Below are 19,998 nucleotides of genomic sequence, written 5' to 3'. Positions count from 1 at the left end.
TATTGCAATGGCAAACAGTTTGTATCTTAGTCCAATACCTGAAGAACTAAAAGGATTGAATGTGCTTGAGAGGCATGTTATTGCAAAGTTCATACCTTTTGCCAAGATTGTTTCTGTCCCAAGAGGGCAACAATGAGCAATACATGGAGCTGTAGTATGTGTTCCCTCTGAGGCAGAATCTGCTGTTCAGTCTTTGCCCAGAGCCCCACCTGAGTCACAACTGTTACATGTGAAGTTGAAGCGATGTCTGCACTATAAAGGGCATTACCACTTTCAAAGCTTGGACACGAAGAAGGTACAGGTGCATCACTGAAACTGAAAGAGATTCATCCAGAGTACAGAGATATATCTCTCAGATCAGAAACAGAATGTGAATCTTTAAAACCATGGCATGTGATGAAATGAAAAATGGTGAAGGTCCTGCTGATGGCAGTAACCCAGATTTAGAAAACTTGCATGAGGAACAGCAGGACAATGAAGAGCAGAACTATGGGATCAGTTTTGATTCATGCTTACAACCAGCTCATGTTGGCCAAGAAATATTGTCATTTGGAGAAAACATTTATTCAATTGCTCCTGCTGAAGGAAATCAACCAGCAAGCTTTTTTAGGACCCCTAAACTAGAAGCCATGGCATTTACAGTACAATTTAACACAGGCAAAAATACACTTGATGAGCTGGACCGACCCAAGAAGATTTCTCCAAGCAGATACTTCAATGCAAGACTGTTCAGTGCTGATAATAATTTGCCATGCACACAACATACATCTTCTTTGCTCAGTTTGTCACAGTGGTGCACTTAGCAATGTCCAGTATGTCTATTCAGTTGCACAAAGGCAAAGTATTCACAAAGGATGGCCGCAAGATCAATACTTCATTGCTAAAACATCGGCGTGAGGTGGAGAAGCCATAAGATTCATGCAGCCTCTTCGAGGAACCCCTGCATACTGGGAGAGAACAATGAAAGACCTCTTTGCCATGCTGAGGCAATTGGCAATTCCTACATTTTTCTGCACAATCAGTGCAGCGGAGATGAGATGGCCAGAGATACTAACAGCCATCTAGAGGCAGCAAGGTGAGACTGTTGACTTTGATGAGCTGGACTGGGTCACTAAATGTGAAATCATTCAGAGCAAACCTGTGACAGCGATACGACTTTTTGAAAAAAGGGTAGAAGCATTGATGAGAGATTTAATCTTGTCGCCTGCTCAGCCAGTAGGTGAAGTAGTGGACATGTTTTATAGAGTTGAGTTTCAAGCCCGAGGATCTGACCACATCCACTGCCTTTTTTGGATCAAAGATGCCCCAGAATATGGAAAAGATGATGATCATACAGTATTCAAGTACATATCTTGCCAGCTGCCAGATGAACAGACAGATCCTGAACTCCACAACATTGTAAAAGAAGTTCAGTCCACTTTCATTATGTGTAATAAACCCTAACTGACTTTTTTCAGTTGCCTCCAGTTGGAAAAGGAAAAGCACTCTGCATTTTTGATGACTGATTCCAGATCATAACATTGACTGAAATTATGCGTCAAAAGGAAAACGTTGCATTTGCTGAACTGCTCAACCTGCTCCGTGTCAAAAAGAAATGTGAGTCATTGTGTGATGGTTACAGAGATCTACTGGCCACTCGTACCTATGTTAACAAAGCCGAATCGATCTGTTGTATTGGTAAAATCCAGATGGAACTGGCGGCACTGAGTACACATTAACGGTACCAGTGGGGCTCGGTATGGCCTTAGTCGTCAGGTAGGCCAGAATCGATCTGTTGTATTGGTAAAATCCAGATGGAACTGGCGGCACTGAGTACACATTAACGGTACCAGTGGGGCTCGGTATGGCCTTAGTCGCCAGGTAGGCCAGAATGGATCTGTCATTTTGGTAAAATCACTATGGAACTGGTGGCACTGAGTACGCATTAACGGTACCAGTGGTGCTCAGCATGGCTTTAGTCACCAGAGAGGCCAGATGGATCTGTTGTATTGGTAAAATTTATATGAAACTGGTGGCACTGAGTACTGAGGTGGTACTGATCAGGATTCTTCTTATATCTGATGGATGCACTGATGGTTCAAAAATTGGTATGTACTCGCTATAGCAAAAAGTTGTAAGTATATTGTAGCATCTACTAGTACAGACCATATATATAGCATTTTTTCCAAAAGTAGTGGAATATTAAATCACTCCACAAACACAAAATGCTAAATTTATGGTAATGATTAATTTGTTTGTAGAGCAAAAAGTCTGCTCCACGCCCTAAGCAAGCAGCCATCAAAAAACAGTTCAGTTTTGTAGTTTAACATACCTGGTTGTAACCTGTAAATCAAACCATGCATGTCTGAACCCAACTATGTCCGGTCTGATTGTGTGATGCGTGCTTGTTTACAGCTTTTTGATCGGATGCACATATTCGGTGTAGCAATGGAATTTTGCGGAATTTTTTCCCATAGGAATGAATGGGGTGAAAAATTGCATGACCATCTACTGTACTTCTGCTTAACCGAAAGACACCATTGCGCATACACTATCTCAGGGCAGGCCCCAAGCACAAAAAACGTAAATTTTGCATCCCTCGTTTCTCAGATAGAGTCCCATTCATTTTTGCCCAAATCCTAGCCCTGTTTTTTTCTTTGCCCATCAGACACCAAAAAGGACATACTAACTCAGGGCAGGGCTCCAAGCTCAAATCCAAAGTCATACTGACTCGCACACCTCTATGTGTCTTTTTTTCATCCCTCGTTCCTCCCATAGTGTCCCATTCGTTTTCGCCCATACACAAGCCCTATTATTTCCTTTGCCCAACAGCTAGCAAAATGCATGTACTCACTCAGGGCAGGTCCCCAAACTCTAATCCACAGTCATATTGACCCACACTCCTCTTTGTGTTGTTTTTTTCATCCCTCGTTCCTCTCATAGACCCCAATTAATTTTCACCCTCAAACGAGACATATACCTTCCTTTGACTGACAGCCAACAAAAGACGTCCTCACTCAGGGCAGCTCCCCAAGGTCTATTCCACAGCTACACTGACCCACACTCCACTATCTGTCATTTTTTATCTGTCACACACAAACACTCCAAGATGGAGGGGCACGGCGCTTCGCAGAGGAGTGAACTCGTACCAAAGAGAGGTGGAAACATCAGTTCATTGGTATGGAACTGGTACGAAGACGAAGGCAAAAAAGGTGAGATGTGGCGCTTTTGCATAATTTTCCCATCGATCTGAGTGTTTACATTAAGGTCGCATGGCCACGAATCGGATACGTATCTGATCTAGGACCACATATGAAAGTGGCTCAGGTCGGATTTAAAAAGATCAGATTTGCATGTCCACACAGCCCTGAAAACATCAGATCTGGTTCACATTAAGGGCAAAAAATCGTATTTGTGCCACTTCAACCTGGTAATGTGAACTTAGTCTATAACAATGAAAATACATTCACTTGTCAACGAGGCTACACTCATTTTGGCTCACCTTAAGATGACACTGAAATTATTCAGTAGAGGTCCAAGCTCCAGTCCTCTAAGTATCCCTCCATTGCCAACCACAACACAACGGCGGCATCCATGTCCTCCAATCTTCTCTGATGTAGAAACAGGCATGACATTCAAGACTTCCTTTAGCTTGTGCTGCATGTCCAGAAATCCAAATGGTGGAGGATATTTAAACATTTGTTCTGTTAAGTTGCTGTTCTTTTGTAAGAAGAGCTCAGCTACAGTTGATAAAGTAGGATACAATGCCTCTATCTTCTTCCTTGTAAAAGATGGTCTGCATTCTCTGGCTAACACACTTCTGACATAGGAATGGACACGCTGTAATATAAAAGACAAAACATCAGTTTAGAATTATAAGGTTCTATCCATGTTCAGTGCAGTTTTAAGATACTGTGGCTCTCACTGCAACCTCAATACTTCTGAAATTAAATGTTTAGATGTACTATGACATAAGTTTAGCTAGCTAATATATCTGGCTACTCTGTTAGATATCTTGCTGCTTTGCTAATCAATTTTGCCAAGATATGTTGCTAATTAAGCTGCATATTAGTCCAAGGCTGATCAATGACTGATTCTTGATTCTTGATTCTTTTAGCTGTTAGCTCTGTTTTGTAGTGAGCTCAATTTAGTTATTTAGTTCTATCTAACTGGCTACTAAACTCAACAAGCCACCACGGTTAGCGAAAATTAGTTGTTACTAGCTAAATAACTAAATAAAATGCTTTCTAAAAAAACACTTGAAAAAAGCCTACATATAAGTTGGTCAGTTGGCAGTATTACCATCCTTTCAAATTACCTTCCACTACTATGATTTCTTACTAAACCATTTAATTAATAATGTAATACCTTGCTTAACAATGTAAGTCTTACCTGACAATGTAATTATATTTTACTGATAACTTGATACTTTATTATATAATTGGATATTTATTACATTTTAGGTTGGCCATATATAAAATCTTATTACACTATTGAAAATTCATTATATTTTCAAGCTGTTTTTTTTTCCAAATGCTTTATTTAATACTTTAATAAATGTAACACTATGTCCACATTCTATATTTTAGGCTCTGTTCAAAGTTGTGTAGCATGAGTGAGAAGATAATACTGAAATTGCACACATCAGTATTCAGACCCGACTTATTGATTGAGTCAAGCAATGCAGTAGAACCCAATATATTACTTATTATATGTTTTTTTAGAAATGCATTTCTGGAAAAGTTGGGACATTTTGTAAAATGCATTAAAAACAGATTTTGTGATTTTTTTATTCTCTTGAACCTTAATTTGACTGACAAAAGTATAAAGAAAAAATTTCCAATGTTTTCACTGACCAACTTAATTGTATTTTGTAAATATAAACATTTTGAATTTGATGCCTGCAACACACTCAAAGTCGGAAGCATGTTAACCACTGTGTTACACCACGTTTCCTTTTAATTACACTTATATACTAATAGTTTTGCAAGTGAAATTTTTGATATAGGATTTCAGCTGCTCAGCGGTGTGTCGTCGACTTTGTCCAGCTCTCCTCCTCCTGATGTGCCATACATTTTCAATAGGAGACATGCTGCAGGCAGACCTGGCATTGTTTTCCTGAAATAACCATGGACCTTGTGTGATAGAGTTTCAAGTTGCATTTCTTGATGCAGTGATGGACCGTGTTAAGTGCCAACTCCCAAGCATATGTAGCTATATTTAAAATAGTAGCATGACTGTTTCTCATGCGGTGTAGTCCGAGGGCTCAAAGGTCATGCACATTCAACAGTGGTTTCTGGCCTTGCCCTACATAGAATGAGATTTGTACGGATTCCCTGAATTTCATAATATCATGTATGTATGTTATTCTTTTTGAACTCTGGCAATTCTCTTATGATGTTTGGCACAAAATGCTGAACCACAACCCAGCTTGCAATGACTAAGCCTTTGGTGGATGCTCCATTTATACCCAATCATGGTGTTACCAATTCACCTGCTTATTGTGAGATGGTTTCAAAATGGTGTAACTTGAATCTTCTATAAACTTTTCACTCTTTTTTCTCCTGTTCCAACTTTTCTTGAGTCTTGAGAGAATATTTGTTTATATTTACAAAATGCAATCAAGTTGGTCAGCCAAAACATTAAAATGTTTCATAAAATGAGTTTGCCAGGCAGCTTGACATAAGCTTAACCCTACGTTCACACCAGCAGTGACTTTTCGCCTCTTGTCACCCAAATCGCTGATCGCTCATCGCCTGTGGGTGTTTCTGAACTTGAGTGGACCGTTGTTTGCCATGGTTTCACTGACGCCAAGCACAAATCAGATGCATTCCCGCTAGAAACAAAAATCCTTGTGAGAAATAGCTTATTTGTGTGCTTATTTTTATTTAATCCCCATGTCTGTGCGGTCAGTATGTGAGGACAAACAGTATTTGGTTTTTGCGATTGTCTATTTGCGTCGAAAATAGACCCTCAACTTTGTTGCGTCGCTGACTCCACCCACTTCGCATCGCCAATGTTCGCGCCGCTTCCTGTCGCCGGAAATCACTAGCTCTCATTGAAAATTAATGACCTGCGGCCGCTTTGTTGCATCACATTGCTGCCGGTGTGAATGCAGGGTAAGAATAAAATGTGCAATGCATCGGCTAGAGTAGTGTAAAGTATGCCAGCCCTGGACTATGGAATAATGGAAACATGTTATCTGGAGTAATGAATCATGTTTCACAGTCTGTCAGTCTGATGGATGACTCTCAGTTTGGCAGCTGCCAAAAGAACTCTCTCTTACAATATTTCAATAGTTAAAATATGTTGGACCAGGATTCATCACACACTTAGAATCTTTTATATGAAAATGTCTGAAGGAAACAGACTTTGTCTCTTTTGAAAGCATCTAAAACTTTAAAAAAAATACTCCTCAAAACTAGTATCTATCTGCGTTCTGAGCAGTTTTGAGATATGTAAAATATCATTTTACATTTTTATTCAAAAAAGCATTGATTGCTTCAGTATAATGGTCAGTGCTAAATATTTTGTCCAGTGTAGAGGTCAATTTCAAGTAGGAATCATTAGTTTAAGTTTCCTTAAGGTTAGGCCGCAACCATCTACTGTGATAAACTTTCCCAGCAACTACGTGCAGCAGGTTAGTATAAAGACAGTATCAGGTTTTATATCAGAAATGTTGACCCTAATGCACCAAAATGCCTTATTTTGGGAGAAAGGAGGAAAAAAACAGACAGATGAATTAATTAAATTAATGTTTATTTTGTAGTTAAGACCCCATTGATTCAAATGTATAGTATTTAATGGACAGTGAACTGTTAAATCCTGTTAACATTCCCAATTAAAATGCTAACTTTAGCTAATATTTGAGGTGAAACAAAACTTTAGCTAGAAGTTAATACTTTAATCACCTTTAAGGCTTAACATTTATCAAACATCAAAAATAGCAAGAAGGCAGGCAACACTTCAGCAACGTTTTCACGTTTTATAAAGTTTTAGAAACTTTTCCCACAGTCACTCAGCAGTGCAGCAACAAAACAAAGAAGCAGAACCTGATTGGTCCTTTTTGTGTCTATTCAAAGTGCTCACTGGCTGACAAACAGAACCTGATAGAACTAAGCTAGAGTTTGACTTCGGAGACAGGACCTTTTTGTTTTCTATATAAAGAGTTTAAAAATGCATACAACTAAGTAAAAACACCTCACATAATGTTGTCACTTAAGAAGAAAATGTAATTAATTCAATTTTGACAAAAATGTCAGATAGAATATAACACACTCACATAAAGGGGGGGGTGCAACTGTACTGAACGGTAAAACATGCTGTAAAACGTGCTCATAAAATTCTTAAATTTCTATTAAAAATGTTGATAATGATTGTGTCACATAGAAATAATGATCTTACCTCTCGATGACTGGGATCTACAAGTATCATGACAGGTTTCGGATTAGTGTTGAACAGAGGCAGTTTTAGAAACCCAATCGAAATCAGTCCCAGAACCATAAGTGGGACAAGGAATCTCCTGCAGGAATAAAAACATCATACCACATTATTACCAAGTGCCAGGTTTTGGTTCCATTTTAAGCAAAGAAAAATGAAATATTTCTGAAGTGTCTATTTACACCCAAGCGCAAGTGGTATTTGTCACAGTACAGCTATTTGCACTAAAAATTAATAAAGTGCATAAGTCTACTCACAGCTCACCAATAAAAGTCATGAGTGCAGCAGAAAATGTGAAATTTCTCAAGTTTCTCAAGAACAGAGATTGATTTGGAATTGTGTTTTAAGCTGATGTAAAAAAAATACTTTTGTAATCATACGAGTAATTTGTAAGTTTTGTAATCATTCCTTTGACACTTTATTTTTATTAAAAACTCCAAGTCTTTTAAAACTCTCTCAAAACCTTTTAATAGATATTTTCTAAAAGGAGCTTTTTATCAATATCACAGTAACAGATTTTCTGCATTGTAACTAAAAACGTTTACTTGAGCAGAAACATCACAAACTGATCTTACATGGCACTCCAAGACATGCTGTTTTTTTCTCCTCTAATAATAAAGCAAAAATAAATTACAAAGCTTCTGTGTCGTCCATACTGTAATAAAATTTGATATTACAGATTACAAACTAACAGTCTAGTCATCAGTGTCAGACAGAGAAACCTAAAGAAGCTGACAAAGTAAAATGGCAATAACCAAGCATACAATGTCAGTGTTATCAAATATATACATTCCTACCAGTCCAGGTCTCAGTGACCTAAAGCTCCACTTTCATGTGGACATGAGGCTACAATCCAGAGAAGAAATTAAAGACATCCAAACTAGTCTGTATACATTAGTGTACATACAGCTCTGACTACCATCAAGTTTAGCCAAACAGTGCAGACCAACAGTTCTCAAATTGCAGCTCCCTTTAGCCAGTGCTTATTCCCTCTACAAAACTAAAATAGCTGAAAAAGCAAAGTGATGCGCTTTTTTTTTTTACTTTTGACTGGTTTTAATAAGACATTAACAGCATTCTATTTTTATTGTCAGAAAGATGACAGATATTCAAAACCAGTTTTTTAACTCTATTTTTACACAATACCAGGTTCTACATCAGTAAATTATTCTGATCTGGACGTGAACGATTTTATTCTCTTTTGTTGCTTTGTGAAATTCTACAACTAGGTTTAAATTTAGCTTTTGCGCATGTTAATGTGCCCGATTTTAATGCTGAAGTGAGGTACTACTAACTACCAGTTTAGAAACATAAAAAGAAAGCTAGTGTTGTTTTCTCATAACATTTTGTTTCTCCAATGGTTTTTGAATGATGGGTGAAAAGTGTTAACATGTGTAAATGAGAACTACTTGTAACAAAGATAATCAGCTGCCACATGGCGAACTCGCTGATTAGGGAGCGTCTGCAAGCATCTCCATTTATGATTACTGTTGAGGGGTCTCAAAAACCAAAAGATTTTTATATGGTTGATCTTTTGCCTTCAGTATGGTAAGCAACAGATTTTTAACAAATAAGGCAAAATACCAGGAGAGCAGTATAGATTTTAACTACACTGCATTTGCAGGTTGAACTGGATCATTGTTCAGCGATTATATGTTTCCCTGTATTCCTTTTTAATCTTCCTTCATTTCCCTGTCCTGTTTTTTCTTGGGGAATTCTGTCCTGATTTCTGAACTTTCTCATCTTTTTCACGAGTGTGTACGTGTACAAATTTGTCATATTTACATTAAAAATATTTCCACATATTTCTAAACTTCGGCTTTAGGTTTTTTTTGTGAGACCAATGACTATTTGTGTGAGGCACAATATTTAAGTCACCTGTAATCTGTTTCATAAAAAGTTTTTTTGGTTTGCTTTGTGTTTGCTTTGTGTTTTTTTTTAATTTTTGAATGATTTTAGTTTAAAACGGTATGTAATCCTGAAGTAATGAAAAGTAATCAGATTAGATTATTTTAATATAGTCACCCTCTGGATTAGGTTACAATTACATTTTTTTAACAGGTAATCAGTAATCTGTAATGGAATACATTTTTAAAGTAACCCTCCCAAGGTTAGATATTACTATCTTAACATGCCAAGGTTCTAATGCAAATGCAGTGTAAATTCTCAATCGACTTAGGCCTGACAGTCACGCTGCCCTCTAAGATTGTCCATACCATATAGGAAACTGTCTTTTTAGATGACGTTAGAGTGAAATTTTCAGATATTTTTTTCTGTTTGGGTTGGTACCGTACTTCAGTGTCTGTTATTCTGTAGTCCCCTCTTTTAATCACGTGATGAAAATGAGACGCGTAAACGTCATCAAGTCAACTAATTAATAAAGTGATTTGTTGCAAACTATTTTTATTTCTGAACAACATTATCTATAATGTCAATTAGTTTTGGCAGCTATAGTGTGCATGTGGTGTAAGTGGTGTCAAAATAAATGGTGCTAATGCATTTTCACTCTTAAATAACCGTAATTCAGTTGTGGTTGCTTTATGACTACAGCAAAAGCTGTAGGCTTCTGCTAAAATTTCATCATGGTACTGAAATGATTAACTTGATTTGATTGCTCATACTTAACCGCAGTTTAGTATTGTTAGCGATTACAAAGTAGAAAATATCTACTCTATCACTGCACTCTGCCACAGTTTGTTTATTTAATGTGATCTGCAACAAGAATTCATGACAGATGGCACAGTTGTAGCTCCCTGTTAAAACTGGGCTTCAATGCAAGTTAATAGCAGATTCAAATACACGCTATTTAAGTGGAGCAAACACTGAAGCTTATTAGACAACAAGATTTTACAGCGTCATTTTGGGTCCCATCTAGATGCCATCACTGGGAGTCTAAGAGGCTATTGGCAGTGACTGATTTTTTTTTATTAGACCATTTAATTTTAATTTTAAAATGAATAATATTCAACATCTTTAAACATTTTAAACAAACTTCATGTTGCTGTTTTATTCAGTAATATAACTAAATTAATTGATAATACATCCTTAGCTTGTAATTTTGTATTTATAAGCTCCTGTTGTCTCTCATAATCAATCATTGATGTATTTGTAGACCATTAAGAAAGAATAAGCCAGGTGGAAGCTTGGTAGAAAGCATGACTTTCAGAAATAACTGCAACACAGCTGCAATTTTTGAAACAAATAATTTAAAGGGAGCAACAAGGAATGATGCACCATTTTAGGACAAAGTAGCAGCATTAAAAAGTTTCATGTTTCTGGTCATAGAAAGCAGCAAATTACTGGATTTTTAAGAAAGACCCTTTCTTAAGATTAAGATAAATAAGGGCATATCCACAACAACTTGTACAGTACCGTCCAACATCTATGACAGGAATCAAACCCATGACCTTAGTCTTCAAAGGCAGATGTTTTCATGGTGAGCTACAAGATGCCCATGGCAAAGGTTTTACACAGTGTATGGTATGGAGCAATAAGGAACCAAGCACCATTTTGGGAAATAGTTCCCACCTTTTAATTATTGTGATTAAGTGGTACTATAATTGGAAATTAAATCATAATATACTCTCAGTCATTTTGTACGCTTGTTTCAAAATGTCAGACAATTACTGATGTAATTTTAGCCATTTAAGGCAGAATAAGCCAGGTCACACCAATTTATTCAAATCTTGCAGCTACACTGTGCTTAAAAGTCATGACGTTTTTAATCATTTAGATTGCTTTAAGAAAAATGTAATTCGATTTTAACTCATGAAGTAGTAAGAAAATGTTAATTTTCCATCTTTTTTCAACTGTGCAAATAAGTTTTTTTAAGACTTGTATTTGCACAATTGGCTCGGTGGAATGCATAACATTCAGAAACGCTCTTTGGCAAAGACAAAGAGTGTAAAGCTTTCAAGTGATTGTATATTTCATTTATTCATTTATTCATTCATTCAACATTGGCTCCCTCTAGCGGCCTAAAAAAAAATAATATCTGACAATGTTAAAAAGATTTGATTAAATTAAATTACAGGATTTCCTGTAAAGTTAAGCAACATACATATATTTGCAAAGTGTTAAGGCTCATTATGATGTATAATTTGAAACAACTGTCATGTCTATTATAATCTTAGACAGGAATAATTACATTTTGGATTGTTGGCAGTATATTGAGCATTGTAACAACACAATTCAGCATGCAAAATCGATCAAGCAGTTACTGAGAAACAGTTTTTTTGGATGTTATAGCGCCCCTATTAAATATTTGGTGTCAACCTTGGTGGACTTCCTTAAAATATCTTGACCTTCAGACTTCCCTGAACAATTTGAGACCAATATTGTGTAGATATCTTGAAAAACCTCAGACTAGTAGAAAAATGTAGATGACACATATTTCGCCAAATATGATGGAAAATTTGGGTGGAGCCAAATAGAACCAGTGGGGTATTTCTGTAGAATAAATTATGGATTAAGGAGAATCAAGAAGTTTGAAAGTAGTCCTCACGGTTCAGGAGATATGGGCCAAAAGGTAAAATGTTGCTCTATAGCACCACCATCAGGACAATCAGTTTCATTTTAACTGCCTTAGTAGAGAGCATGATTGAACACCTACCCTCTAAGTTCAGTGTTTGAATGACTTACAGTGTCTTCCCCCCTATCAGTTTTAGGTCAGAAAAAGAATAAGAAAGACGTGAGCAAAAATAAAGGTGTTTGGACGCCTAAAAAAAGAAAGACATATATTAAAACTGTTTACCCAAGAGCATTCATCCACCAAGCATACTAACAATTCCAAAATTGTTCTATACATGCATGCAACAGTTTGTTGTAGGGGAAAAACTGGATACGTTTGATGAGTGTAAAGATGTTAAAACAGTTCTGTATGTAGAACAGGACAGCGCGGATGCAATCTTGTCTTGTTGTGCAAATCAGCCTCTCAGAGTGCTTCATTACAGTAGAGGTTAGTGCCACTGGTCTGAAGTCCCAATGTGTGTGTGCTCAAAACAATCCTGGAGTTGCACTGAGGCCCGCCCAAGCCAAGTCTTTACAATTATCATAGTTGCCTTTGTTTCTTGGGGGGTATCTGTATTCATTCCTGATGTTTCTGTTAACATTGTTCAGTGTGTTTGACCTCTCATGAGACACGTTACATGTTGGTGGAACTTAGGAGGAACAGTGAACAGATTTCTGTGCCGCAATGATCAACTCTAGCTCCAATATATTACTGAGTGATGGGGCACTGGCAATGTAAATGCTGGGTAGCATAGATTTGTGGAGAGCACTCTTTAGCCTAGCTTGTATTCCAGCCTGGCAGCCACACTTCTACGTCCTCTCTCTCCTCTGCCACCTTGACATCCTTGCTGATGATTCCTTAGAAAATTCAACTCACTGCACACTGTTCTGAGCTCTTCACGACTGTATGTAGTATTTGCTGAAGTTGTAATAAGTTGCAAAGACAAAGTAACTCCTACGTCCACCTGTTTCCCTCCTTTCAAATATGAAGCAATTAGCATTTTACAGCAATATCATTAAACCTATAGCTATTAACTTGTTCAATAAAATATCATGGTCAACAGTGTGAAAAAACTTTCTGCAGATCCAGCATTATCACCCCACACAGAATCCCTGTTTTGCTCCTAATAAAATCATTTAAATAAAGTAAACATATCAGTACAGTGAGATTTTCTGCATCACTGCGGCGCTTTCTGCTGATGAGAATCATCAATGTTTACTGGAGTGCAGGCTTTTACAAATGTAATTTCTGTAGTGCCTGGAAGCTGATTGGTCCAGCTTTCAAAGGGGTGGGGTCTCAAACACAATACCGCCACTGTAATGCACCTGACTGACTTCATCTCAAATTAAGAATAGTCTACCATTTAATATGTGCACAGAGATGCAGGAGAGTCCTTCAGAAACTAGCATGTGTGTTGTAAGTGTAATTCAGCAACTATTTCTGCTTTTTGAAGCAGCAGGGAAGACACTTCTAATGTTGTTAACCATATGTTACAGGATTAGCTACAAAATACATTCACATTTAAAAGTTTGGAATAAATTTTCAATAAAACAAAAATCCATGTGGTTTGTCTAGAAGGATGAATAGAAGTATAGACTGACAAATCTCTATAATATCAAGAATGAAGCTGTAATAAATTTATATCTAGAAAGCACTGTCAAAAGCAGTGCTCAAATCTCAAGGCAGAAAACATCAGAAAATAACTAATCATCCAGCATTCACGATTTTATGTTTATGCTGTTTTTTTTTTTTTAAATAAATACAAACCAAATTCCCAAAAAGTTGGAAAATTATGTGAAATGCCAATAAACAGCGATTTGTTCAGGTTGGCAGGTACTAAAATGAAAACACTACAAAAACACAATACTTAATGTTTTACTTTCTTGTTTTTTTTGTAAATATATACTCATTCCAAATATGACACCTGCAACACGTTCCAAAAAATTGGGACAGGAGCACATTCACCGCTGTGTTACATCACCTTTCCTTTTAACAGAACTTAATAAACATTTGTGGACTGAACACACCAATTGATCCAGTTTTGAAAGCAGGATTTTTCAGTTGTACAAGTCTTAAGCTGCACAACCATATGGGACCTCTGTTTACCTTTTTGCACTTCATAATATGCTACATTTTCAATAGGTAACAGGCAGGCCAGTCTACTACCCACACTCTTTGATTATGCAGCCATGCTGTTATAATAATTTAATAAAACAGTATAATATAATAAAATATTTTTTTGCCATTGTCATGTTGAAATAAACATGGACATCCCCGAAAAAGACGGCATCTACAAGGCAGCATGTTTTGCTCCAAAATGTGTATATATTTTTCAGCATTACTGCCTTCGCCAAGGTGCAAGTTTTCCATGCCACTGGCACTAATACACCCCCATGCCATGACCAACTCTTGCTTTTTTCCTTTACTTCTTTGGCCCAAAGAACGTAACATACATTATTTCCATAAATAATTTAAAAGTTCATCAGACGACAATGCACGTTTCCACTGTGCATCAGCCCTTTTCAGATGAGTTCAAGCTCAGAGAAGTCAGCAGTGTTTCTGGACATTGTTGACATGTAATTTCCCATGCATAGCACAGGCTTAACTCGTATTTGTGCATATAGCGACGAACAGTGTTTACTGAAAATGGTTTGCCGAAATATTCCAGAGTCCATGTGGTGATATCCAGCACAAACTTAACTAAACTTTGAGTGAGATGTGTCACAACTAGGGCTGTCAGTAAATACTCTAAATTCGATATAATTTAATTGTTAAATAAAAAACAAATAAATAAATAAATAAAAACCCAGACATTCAATCGTGAAAATGAATATTCTACTGTGAAAAAAGCAACATTACCACGGCTGTCTGCCTCATGAGCTCATGAGCCAGTGTACTAAATGGGCTGCATGACAGAAAGGAGTCACATATCACTTTCATGTTTTAAAATTTATTGTGGTAATGATGGCAGAGGGTACACAACCCAATTCGGCCGCAGAGAGAGAGATTTGCACTCCAAGCAATCTAAGTAGCCCATTTGGAAATACTTTAGGGCTTAATGGTAAGAAAACAGCAAACTGTGAAAACCTGAGATGTTGTATGGAAACTATGTAAGCTACAGATTATTATTATTCCACCACTAGCAACCTGCAGGAACATCTCAAAAACATGCATACAAATGAATCTGATTCAGTTCATCCTCAAAGTTACGTTCCTGCTGATAAATCATGGTCACAGGCGTGTGCATACACACAGCACTGAAACAATGGAAACCGAAATGGGTGAAAGCTTTGCCTCAATTTAATAATCCCATCAGCAGCAAAGTGAATATTCACACCTTTTTGAACCTTCTTTACATTCTGTAGTTGCAGTTTTCGGTGATGTTTTCTTCTTAATGAACGTGTGCTTCTGAGGACATCATTAATGAAGGAGAACGTAAATTTAAGGGCCAACTGAATGGGATGCAACACTTACCTTTTTGCACTTCATAATATGCCACATTTTCAATAGGTAACAGGCAGGCCAGTCTACTACCCACACTCTTTGATTATGCAGCCATGCTGTTATAATAATTTAATAAAATAGTATAATATAATAAAATATTTTTTTGCCATTGTCATGTTGAAATAAACATGGACATCCCCGAAAAAGACGGCATCTACAAGGCAGCATGTTTTGCTCCAAAATGTGTATATATTTTTCAGCATTACTGCCTTCACCAAGGTGCAAGTTTTCCATGCCACTGGCACTAATACACCCTCATGCCATGACCAACTCTTGCTTTTTTCCTTTACTTCTTTGGCCCAAAGAACGTAACATACATTATTTCCATAAATAATTTAAAAGTTCATCAGACGACAATGCACGTTTCCACTGTGCATCAGCCCTTTTCAGATGAGTTCAAGCTCAGAGAAGTCAGCAGTGTTTCTGGACATTGTTGACATGTAATTTCCCATGCATAGCACAGGCTTAACTCGTATTTGTGCATATAGCGACGAACAGTGTTTACTGAAAATGGTTTGCCGAAATATTCCAGAGTCCATGTGGTGATATCCAGCACAAACTTAACTAAACTTTGAGTGAGATGTGTCACAACTAGGGCTGTCAGTAAATACTCTAAATTCGATATAATTTAATTGTTAAATAAAAAACAAATAAATAAATAAATAAAAACCCAGACATTCAATTGTGAAAATGAATATTCTACTGTGAAAAAAGCAACATTACCACGGCTGTCTGCCTCATGAGCTCATGAGCCAGTGTACTAAATGGGCTGCATGACAGAAAGGAGTCACATATCACTTTCATGTTTTAAAATTTATTGTGGTAATGATGGCAGAGGGTACACAACCCAATTCGGCCGCAGAGAGAGAGATTTGCACTCCAAGCAATCTAAGTAGCCCATTTGGAAATACTTTAGGGCTTAATGGTAAGAAAACAGCAAACTGTGAAAACCTGAGATGTTGTATGGAAACTATGTAAGCTACAGATTATTATTATTCCACCACTAGCAACCTGCAGGAACATCTCAAAAACATGCATACAAATGAATCTGATTCAGTTCATCCTCAAAGTTACGTTCCTGCTGATAAATCATGGTCACAGGCGTGTGCATACACACAGCACTGAAACAATGGAAACCGAAATGGGTGAAAGCTTTGCCTCAATTTAATAATCCCATCAGCAGCAAAGTGAATATTCACACCTTTTTGAACCTTCTTTACATATCCCACCATCTACAGTACATAATATCATCAAAAGATTCAGAGAATCTGGAGAAATCCCCGTATGCAAGGAAAAAGGCTGACAGTCAATATTGGATGCTTGGGATCTTCGGGCCCTCACGCAGCACTGCAATTAAAACAGACACGATTCTGTACTGGAAATCACTGCATGGGCTCGGGAATACTTTCAGAAATCACTGTCTGTGAACACAGTTTGCCATGCAATCCACAAATCCAAGTTAAAGCTGTATCACGTAAAGAAGAAGGCATATGTCAACAACATCCAGAAATGCCGCGTCTTCTCTGGGCCAAAGCTCATTTAAAATGGACTGAGGCAAAATGGAAAACTGTTCTGTGGTCAGATTAATCAAAATTCGAATTTTTTTTGGAAAATATGGACACCATGTCCTGCGGACTCAAGAGGAGAGGGACCATCCAGCTTGTTATCAGTGCACAGTTCAAAAGCCTGCATCTCTGATGTTATGGGGTTGCATTAATGCCTACGACGTGGGCAGCTTACACATCTGGAAAAGCACTATCAATGCTAAACAGTATATAAAGGTTTTAGAACAACATATGCTCCCATCCAGACAATGTCTCTTTCAAGGAAGGCCATGCATTTTTCAGCAAGACAATACTAAACCACATTCTGCATCTATCACAACAGCATGGCTTTTCAGAAGAAGTGTCCGGGCGCTGAAGTGGCCTGCCTGCAGTCCAGACCTTTCACCAACAGAAAACATTTGGCGCATCATGAAGCAAAAAATCCGGCAAAGAAAACCCAGGACTGTTGAGCAGCTAGAATCCTACATCAGACAAGAATGGGACAACATTCCTATCCCAAAACTCCATGAAGTCTCCTCACTTCCCAGACGTTTACAGACTGTTGTTCAAAGAAGAGGGGATGCTACACAATGGTAGACATGGCCCTGTTCCAACTTTTTTGAGTTGTGTTGCTGCCGTCAAGTTCTAAATCAGTTAATATTTTTCATGAAATGGTAAAAGGTCTCACTTCCAACATCTGATATGTTCGACTGTGAATAAAATACAGGTCTATGAAATTTTCAAATGATTGCATTATTTATTTTTTATTTAAATTTATTTACATTTTAAACAGCGGGTCGTGGGGACGGGGTTGTGTGTGTGTGTGTGTAGATTTGAATAAATTGGCGTGACTTGGCTTATTCTGCCTTAAAGGCTAAAAATACATTAATTATTGTCTGAGTGACGAGTACCAAATTAGGAACAAAATGACAAACTGAGAGCGTATTATGATTTAACTTTCAATTATAGTACTCAATAATCACAATAATTGCAAGTTGTGAACTTGTTCCAAAAATGGTGCTTGGTTCCTTATTGCTCCATACCAATATATTACATGGCTCAATCAACAGTCATGGCTCACCATGAGAGAATCTGCCTTTGACAACTAAGGTCATGGGTTCAGATCTCCATCTTGGGCATTGGGCAGAGTTGCACAAACTGCTGAGAAAGCAAAATTGCACTTCAGAATGAAACTTGAAAGTGTGTAGATTTAGTGCGCCAGGACCTTCGACCATATGACGTGGTAACTGGCCAAGGATTTCAACAGCACATATTTAAAAAGAAATTAAACAAACAAACACACCCACCCACACACACACACACGTAAACACATTACCTATTAGGGGTGGGGGGAAAAATCGATTCTTAGATGCGTCGCAATGCGGATGTGGGCGATTCTGAATCGATTCACAAATGTCAAAAATTGATTTTCTAAATTTTAATTGATCAGGTAATGTTGAACACAAAAGGCGGAACTTGGAAGTGCGGAAGTGCAGCGCCCGGACAGTCTGTGGCGGCACATAACAAAAACACAACTGGATGAACAAGAAATTCGACCGGCACCCTCTGCATTAAAAGCTAGGTTAGGTTAGGAGTCGATAACCCAAATGCTAAGAAGATCCATTTTGTCCTTTCAACAAAAATCAAACCACCTTGGGAGCCACAACATTTAATGTCCAATATGTCTTAGTATGTGCTAATGTCCTAGTATACATTCAAAAATATAACATTAAACGAAAACGCAGACTCTGCTTTAAGCTTTAGCTATAGCCGTTTTTCTTCCCATCTCCGCTAGAAAACTTTTCTTTAAAAGTAGAAGAGTTTCTTGTAAAATATATCTTAACGTTCAACTGTTTTACAAGGATGAAGTCAGCTTTTTATTCTCCAGCTTCTTGTTCGAATTTACCCGTTCCACCTTAAATTCTGCCTGAGGCACCAGAACGTAAATGCGGCACCATTTAAGGTGGAATGGGAGAATTTGAAAGAGAAGCTTCATCTTCGCAACTTTTTAGTGTTTGTCTCTCATTGCAGATTTAACGTACTAGGAAACCAACTGCGGTTCTTATAAATGCGAATAAGTCCATTCGTCTCCAAAACATTCATCTTAAATTCCTCTCTTTGCATTTTCGTTAGCTTAGCTACTAGCTAGGCGAGACTCTCTGCATCGGTATGTAACCTGCAGTCTGCACGCCAGCCTTCAGGGTTATAGGGTGGTGAATTAGCAGTGTTTAAGACCATCTACTGTTAAAACAGTGTTAGCAGCTGGACAAAGGCCATACTATATGCAAGTTGTGTCACACTGAACTAAAATATTTTAGAAACAACAAACATTAGAAACCATATTACATGTTTCCACCCGTTTTCCGTCCGGTTGTAGTTGCTGCCAACCAGAGAACCATCGAGCAAGTGATGTCAAAGCTTCCACCCAACTCGGAAAGGGTGAAGCGAACTACAAACTCTATCGCAACTTTTATTGCCAAAGATTTGAGTCCATCCTCAATCTTTGAGAACCAGGGCTTTCACACTACGCTGCACACTTTGGAGCCGAGATACAGCATCCCGTCTCAAGCATACTTTACTGATGCAGCGACCCCCCAACTCTCCACAACGAGACCAAAACCGAAGTTATAGAAATCACTGAATAAAACGGGTAGAATAGCTGTAATGTGATTCGTGGACACCCAATGCCACAGAATTTATGTCACAGTAACAGCGCATTTTATCACAGATGAGTGGCAGCCTGCGTCTCATGTGCTCCAAACAAGAGCAGTGAATGAGAGCCTTCCAGTTCACTTGCCACATCACTTCCATTTGTTTTATTAATAAAAGATATTGGAAGTAAATTCATTATGGATCATTACCAATACTTTGCTTTAAAAGTACCAAGTCCTCACACAGTGAGAAAAAAGAAATCCTGTATAGAAAAAAAGATGCCTCAAGATGCATCGATAATCGTTTAATAATCGCAACGCAGCCCTCTGAATCATAATCGAATCAAATCGTGAGGTGCCTAGAGATTCC

The 19,998-nt window shown here is 37.7% G+C and overlaps 1 protein-coding gene across 2 annotated transcripts in view; it reads right to left on the bottom strand.

The window, feature by feature from the left end:
* st3gal5 (ST3 beta-galactoside alpha-2,3-sialyltransferase 5) overlaps positions 1-19,998 on the bottom strand; it is a 66,698-nt gene that overhangs the window by 36,801 nt on the left and 9,899 nt on the right. For both annotated transcript variants that reach the window (XM_036569159.1, XM_036569160.1), the window contains exons 3-4: positions 7,384-7,501; positions 3,482-3,819 (exon numbers count right to left, since the gene is read on the bottom strand). In XM_036569159.1, the coding sequence (XP_036425052.1) occupies positions 3,482-3,819; positions 7,384-7,501 (456 nt within the window). The remainder of the gene's footprint in view (positions 1-3,481; positions 3,820-7,383; positions 7,502-19,998) is intronic.

The sequence above is a fragment of the Colossoma macropomum genome, unplaced genomic scaffold, assembly GCF_904425465.1.
Source record: "Colossoma macropomum unplaced genomic scaffold, Colossoma_macropomum, whole genome shotgun sequence".
In the NCBI taxonomy this organism is placed as follows: Eukaryota; Metazoa; Chordata; class Actinopteri; order Characiformes; family Serrasalmidae; genus Colossoma; species Colossoma macropomum.
The sequence above is the reverse complement of the archived record's forward strand: the minus strand, read 5'-3'. Positions and strand labels throughout refer to the sequence as shown.